The sequence below is a fragment of the Protobothrops mucrosquamatus genome, unplaced genomic scaffold (assembly GCF_001527695.2).
Source record: "Protobothrops mucrosquamatus isolate PMUCROS unplaced genomic scaffold, P.Mucros_1.0 scaffold387, whole genome shotgun sequence".
In the NCBI taxonomy this organism is placed as follows: Eukaryota; Metazoa; Chordata; class Lepidosauria; order Squamata; family Viperidae; genus Protobothrops; species Protobothrops mucrosquamatus.
In genome coordinates this window covers 845,043-851,042 of record NW_015386719.1, presented here as the reverse complement: position 1 = coordinate 851,042, position 6,000 = coordinate 845,043, and the positions used below count along the sequence as shown (strand labels likewise).

The window sequence follows — 6,000 nt, the reverse complement described above, 5'->3', positions numbered from 1 at the left end:
GGCAGGCTGGCCCTGATTTTTCTGGTCTTCTGGAAGGGCTTGAAGACCTGGTTTCCCATCTAGCTTGGAGATCAGAGATTGATATGGAGCTGTGCTGTTCTTGAATGACTGTAGTCTCCTGGTGATTCTATCGTGTGCTTTTAATTGTTTAATTGTTTTTAATGTTTGTATTGTTTATATTGTTATTTTATTTTATTTTTTTAATGGCAAAAGAGTGATTAAAATGCTATTTTGGAAAGTTCAAACAGAATAAGACCCAGATAGATTTGAAATAAGATTTTAAAATGAAATTTCTGGTTATACAAGCTTAGAAATAAAAGAATAATTTGATAATTTCTGCAACTGAACCCTCTTTTTTAACAACCATAATTATGACAAGTCAAAATAAACATTCATATTCAGAGTTGTCTTCTTTCTTTTTACTGCAAGCAAGAAGATTATTAAAAGAAATTGTGTAATTAAAGCACTTGGTTTCCTAAAACAACTTCCTTGATGGAATATTTTTCTAGAACTCATGATTGTTAAAAGTAAATGGCAGGAAGAAAACAATCCTAATTAATAATGCACTCAAGGAAAGTTGTATCCCACCAAATCTCCTATGAATGTGATGTAATGTGAAGTTTAATCCAATGAATACATGGGGTGGCTGGATAGAGCTCCTTTCTGGGATGGAGTCTGACTAGGAAGAGTTGTGAAGGTGTTTTCTGCTTGCAATGCCATGGAGGTGATGGAAAACTCATCTCCAAAGTGCCAACAACTGCAGAGGATCTTGTTGTTTTCGAAAGCTGGCGGGTTACAGGGAGTCACTAGTCTCTTGTACTCAAGCAAGAGCCATAAGATTCTATAGGTCCTCTACTGATTGTTGATCAAAGTTCAAGCACATGAACCAAATGCAGAAAAAGTGGCTTTACTACTGATAAGGAAACAAAATTCTAACTACAAAGGGAGACATGGATATCCTTCTCAACCCTGTGACTAAGGGCATATCTAGGTCTAAGTTATTATTATAATTCATTGACACTGCATTTACCGTGGAAGAGGGAAGGGATAAGGAAGCCCAGCAGCAGATATCCTTGAATCATGCTGCCTTTCAAGGTATGAACTCTGTAATCAATTAGTCACTACCAGGCAAAGATTGGCACAATAATAAAAATTCCATTCTTAGGATGCTACATGAGAGAGACAACCAAGGGCATTTCAAAATAAGAAAACACACTAATAATACTATAGTTAGATATGGATGCATAGACGTGATTCAAGTTAATTCAGTTCTCTCTGGCTTAAGTTCAACATGCACTCCTATCATTCTAGCTTATCTAGAATGAATTAGGAGATTTACAATTGAAGCTAAGCCATAAAGTTTTTCTCACCAGATTATATGGACTTAGCCATTGTGGTTTATCAATCATTGTTTATAGCATAGTATTATCCAGAGAAATGTAGTTCAACCAACAAATTATGAATATGTAATCTGTGATGCCATTAATAAGATGATGAACAATCTTAGCTGAAACTACTCTTCATCAAAAGACTTTGAGGAGGAGTTAATTGAAGTTACTCTGTTACAGAGTTCTTCTTTGAACTGGAGATACATTGCTTTTGCAGGGATAGCAATTAACACAGAAAACAAGGCAGTGAAGGCTTTTTATCAATGAAGGAGAATATTTGTAGCTCAGGGTTAAAATGAGGAGTCTTGGTGCTCTCTGAGCTTGCTTGTTTTCTTGCAGACATTTCATTATCCTTGATTGGAGTATTGCTTACTTGATTGTTGGTCTGAAGGTGACCTTGGAGTTAATCTATGCTGATCTGAGTGCTGATTACTGGTCGAGAGGTGCTGGAGTCTTTTTCTCTTTTGGGTAAAGTCACCTTCAGACCAACAATCAAGTAAGCAATACCCCAATCAAGAAACTGCCACAGAGACATTAGTAAACAGGCCAACCAAAAAATCCCTAAGACTTTCCCCACCCACCCAGACAAGCAAGACCCCAGAATATAAACAGACAGGAAACAGCACTCCTTACTAGCACTGATGATGTTACCTAGTTAGGGTAATGAAACATGTGCAAGAAAACAAGCAAACTCAGAGAACACCAAGGACCCCTCAAGGCTTTTTATGTTTAATGCCCAGTCCTTCCCCAGAGACCAAGTCTTCTTCACCAGCAGTGAGTATCCCTTCTTCCTCTCTGGGATTTTGGATGAAGCTGCCACCTGCAGCCAGCCAGGTTCCTCCTTCACATTCTGGAGTCTTGAGAGCTCCAGAAGCTCTCACCCTTCTGGATCTTCACTTCTGGACCTTTCTTCTCCCTTCCCAACCAAGAACTGACATATGTTATACACACTTAACTTCTCTCTTCAACCTTTCTCTCCAGCCAGTCTCTTCACTCTGTGCACATACAGATAGTCCTCGACATATGACCACAATGGAGCCAAAACTTTCTGTTGTTAAGTGAGATATTTGTTAAGTGAATTTTGCCCCATGTTATGACTTTTCTTGCCACAGTGGTTAAGTGAATCACTGCAGTTGATAAGTTAGTGAATCTGGCTTCCCCGTTGACTTTGCTTGTCAGAAGATCGCAAATGGGGATCACATGAGCCTGGGTCACAGCAATGGGCATCAATATGAGTCAGTTGCCAAGTGTTTGAATTTCGATCACATGATCATGGGATGCTGCAAAGGTCGTAACTGAAAAATGGTCATAAGTCACATTTTTATCTCCTTCTCTCCCCCTCCCCCCTCTCTCATTCACCCCCCCCCCCATTTTAGGTTAGATTGGCAGCTTGTCTCTTCGCAATTGAGGAGGTGGGTGACCTTCCAGAGCTTCACTCCCCAACACCAACATTCCAGGCTGGACTAATGGGGCTGCTGTCTCAGTACCCAATTCAACTCATTGGGCTCCCAGAAGCGCGGCCTCCCTTCAAAGTGAGAAGTGATCTTTTTTTCTTCTTTTCCTTACTCATGGCAAGCCACTCAGAATCATACGCCACATACAAATATCGCCATATTGTGGCCCTGATATAATAGAGAAGGCTGAAACTGTAACCTCCAGCGTTGACATCGCTCCATTAAGCTTTTTTATGTTATTGGGAAGCTAATGAAATGTTTATTAATCCCAATTCTGAAGTTATGTACCCCTGAAAGCATAGTGACCTTTTACTGTGGAATATACATTGCTGTGGTTTCAGTTCTATGAAAATCAATTTTTTTTTCTCTTTGTCTCTTTAGCGTGCAATCCGTTCCTCTTAAAATATGACAGAATAAAATAGTTACATAGAACTCACTATTTATTCTCTTTCAGAACTCAGTCATGGTGGCTGGAGCTATAGTAACCATTTTAAATCTCAGATGACATTAATGTAATTGTTTGCATCAAATATTAAGACTCGGAAGCACCATTGCAATGTACGCAGAGTATATACAGGATGCTTCAGGAGACCAGGGCTGCATCCTAATATGTAATTCTCAGTGATATCAGATATCTGACTAAACGCAACTGGAGGTAGGACTGATAGTAGGATTACCAAACGGGAGGTGATAAAGAATTATAATCAAAGGGCAGCAGGTACCTTGAATGGCTGAGCCGAGAGGCAACACCACTTTCTATACTGAGGCGATACCGATTCGGTGGCTTCATTATCAATGTTTAGGCAGATAGTAATCAAGGAAAGAAACTTCACTCAGTAAGCAACACTCTGTTTTGGAGGCTTGTGCAATGCTTGGCAGGTTCTTAACACCTGAATAGCTTTGATCTGATTTTAATTGTGGTTTTTTTTAATAGTTGCTGGTTGTTGGGGTGGGCGGGGGAGGGGGTTCCTATTTTTTTCTTAGGAGATTTGAGAGAGGCAATTCCATTCTTGCTACATGCCTACGGATTCTTTCTGCTGGTGAAATTGCAGGAGGTGGAGCTCTGACTCAGTGTTTATAACACCCACTTTTACCATTTCAAAGCTTGTAAATAACTTTTAGGAGCCATTGTTATTTTAGAGGTGTTCTTCATAGGGTGTCACTTGGACATAATGGTTTCTAGAATGGGATCACTTGCTACTTTCCTGAAGGTAAGAACTATAAAACTGGAATGAGACTCTCTGGACAGATTGTCCCTATTGGTGTGCATGTACTTCTTTTTGTCCTATCTAGAAAAAAGGAGAAACCAATTAGTTGAAAACAAGACTTGTAAAAAGCTGTCATGCATGGCTTTGATCTCATCATCACACAGAGTAAGTTTTGTCTGAATCCAGATATGAAAAGTGCTGCTGAGAGACATGTAAATGTAGGATATGAAACAAGCAGAAAAGAAAGTATGTCTGAAGTTTCTTGTTTTCTAGTGAGATTTTTTTTAAAAAGAAAGAAAGATCCACCTGTACTGTATGCTGATGCTATTTCTGTTGGTTAAGCTGTTATGGTTGGTTAGCAATTTGTATTGTTTAAGGAATATTTGTAAATGTATATAGAATGCAAATTAGAGGAAACGCCTGTAACTGTTAAAATGTACTACAACAGATGTATCTCTTGTCCCTCTGGCAGTGTTGTATTTTATAAACTTATTTTATTTGGCAGGTTCCAAACAGCAAAACAAAATTTTGGGAAAATCAAGAGAGTCAACATGGTGTTCAAGCACATGTAGGATGTAAGGTAATGAATATAAGACAGAAAATTAAAAATGAATGTTTTAACTGGGCAATAATTTTTACTTTGAGGATAGCATAAACAGTTAATGTCTTTCTTGAGCAGCAAGAACAATTTTTAAGAGAAATTTCCTAAGAATTCAGTGTATCTGCTTTTTTATTATTACTACCTTGTCAGTCAACTAAACATTAGTTTGGAAAGGGGTATTGCTGTCTTTGCTAGAATTCATTTTTCTCTGTGCCTCTCATCACAACTAATTGCATTTTTACTTAGAAATCATGCCTACTAAATTCCAGAAAACCACAGCTGCCAATTAACCATGTCAGCAAAATTTATAATTTTGTTGCTGACAGTATGAAATTAGGTGATTTGTGCTCCTCACTTCTAGCATAAGGACTACTTACAGTATTTTAGGAAATGAATTCTTCCTCATGTACTAATACCAAGCTTAATACAAAGCAATGGGTGGACACTAATTAAGGAAAGAACCAACCTGGAACTAAGGAGAAATTTCCTGATAGTTAGAACAATTGATCAGTGGAGCACTTGCCTCCAGGAATTGTGGTTGCTCCATCAGTGGAGGTTTTTTAAGAAGACAGTGAACAACCATTTGTCTGATTCAACTCTTGATAGTAAATTTCAGCTGTCCACGCATTTAGCCCCCTAGTCAGGAAATGGCTCCATAGAAGACTTTCAAACACAACTCCAATTACTTTCTTTCCTGCAGATAAGAATGAAGCCACGGATATCGCAAACTGCCTATGGCAAGAGACAGAATTCAAAATACATAGAAAGATTAATGATCCAGGATTAAATTCTAGAATTTGTCCCCTTGCCTTCCCAAAGCAACAATTACTTGTCTATTCTCTTGATGGTGTGAGAAGCCATCTGAACTATGCTGACTTAACAGTCCTTTCTAGCTTGAGAATTACTGGTTAGTACCCTCCATTCTTTACACACACTAAGTTTGGCTGCAACCCCAGTGGCAAGAGGAGATTTTGCCTTCTTCTCTTCATGGGATGCTGATACTGGATTGTTCTAGGCATGAAAGGAGAAGTTGAAGTTGAAGTTGACTGAAGTTTAAATTCACACATAAAATATTTTCTGCCCCAAGCATTTCCCACTTTTATTAATTTCAATATGACTTGAGGTTGTGAGAGATTGCCCATTTCTATGGAAGTTAGGCATGCATAAATATTAAAATTTCATTAATACAATAACAAAAACCAGTTGGCTAGATTGAGGAATCCTAACAGTCCATTTAGGAATATACTGTATGTTTTTATAAGTTGACTCCCTTTTCCTTTTGGCAGCCCCTCAAATACTGGACTACTGACCTGATAGCAGTATTCCAATATTTGAGGGGTTGCCACAAA

At 38.4% G+C, this 6,000-nt stretch overlaps 1 protein-coding gene across 1 annotated transcript in view; it reads left to right on the top strand.

Annotated features, from left to right (window-relative positions):
* The first annotated feature begins 4,014 nt into the window (after positions 1 to 4,014).
* Positions 4,015 to 6,000, top strand: part of LOC107287430 (cytosolic phospholipase A2 epsilon-like) — a 49,387-nt gene continuing 47,401 nt past the window's right edge. Inside the window, exons 1-2 of the mRNA XM_015815944.2 lie at positions 4,015 to 4,053; positions 4,556 to 4,625. Coding sequence (XP_015671430.2) covers positions 4,015 to 4,053; positions 4,556 to 4,625 — 109 coding nt within the window. The remainder of the gene's footprint in view (positions 4,054 to 4,555; positions 4,626 to 6,000) is intronic.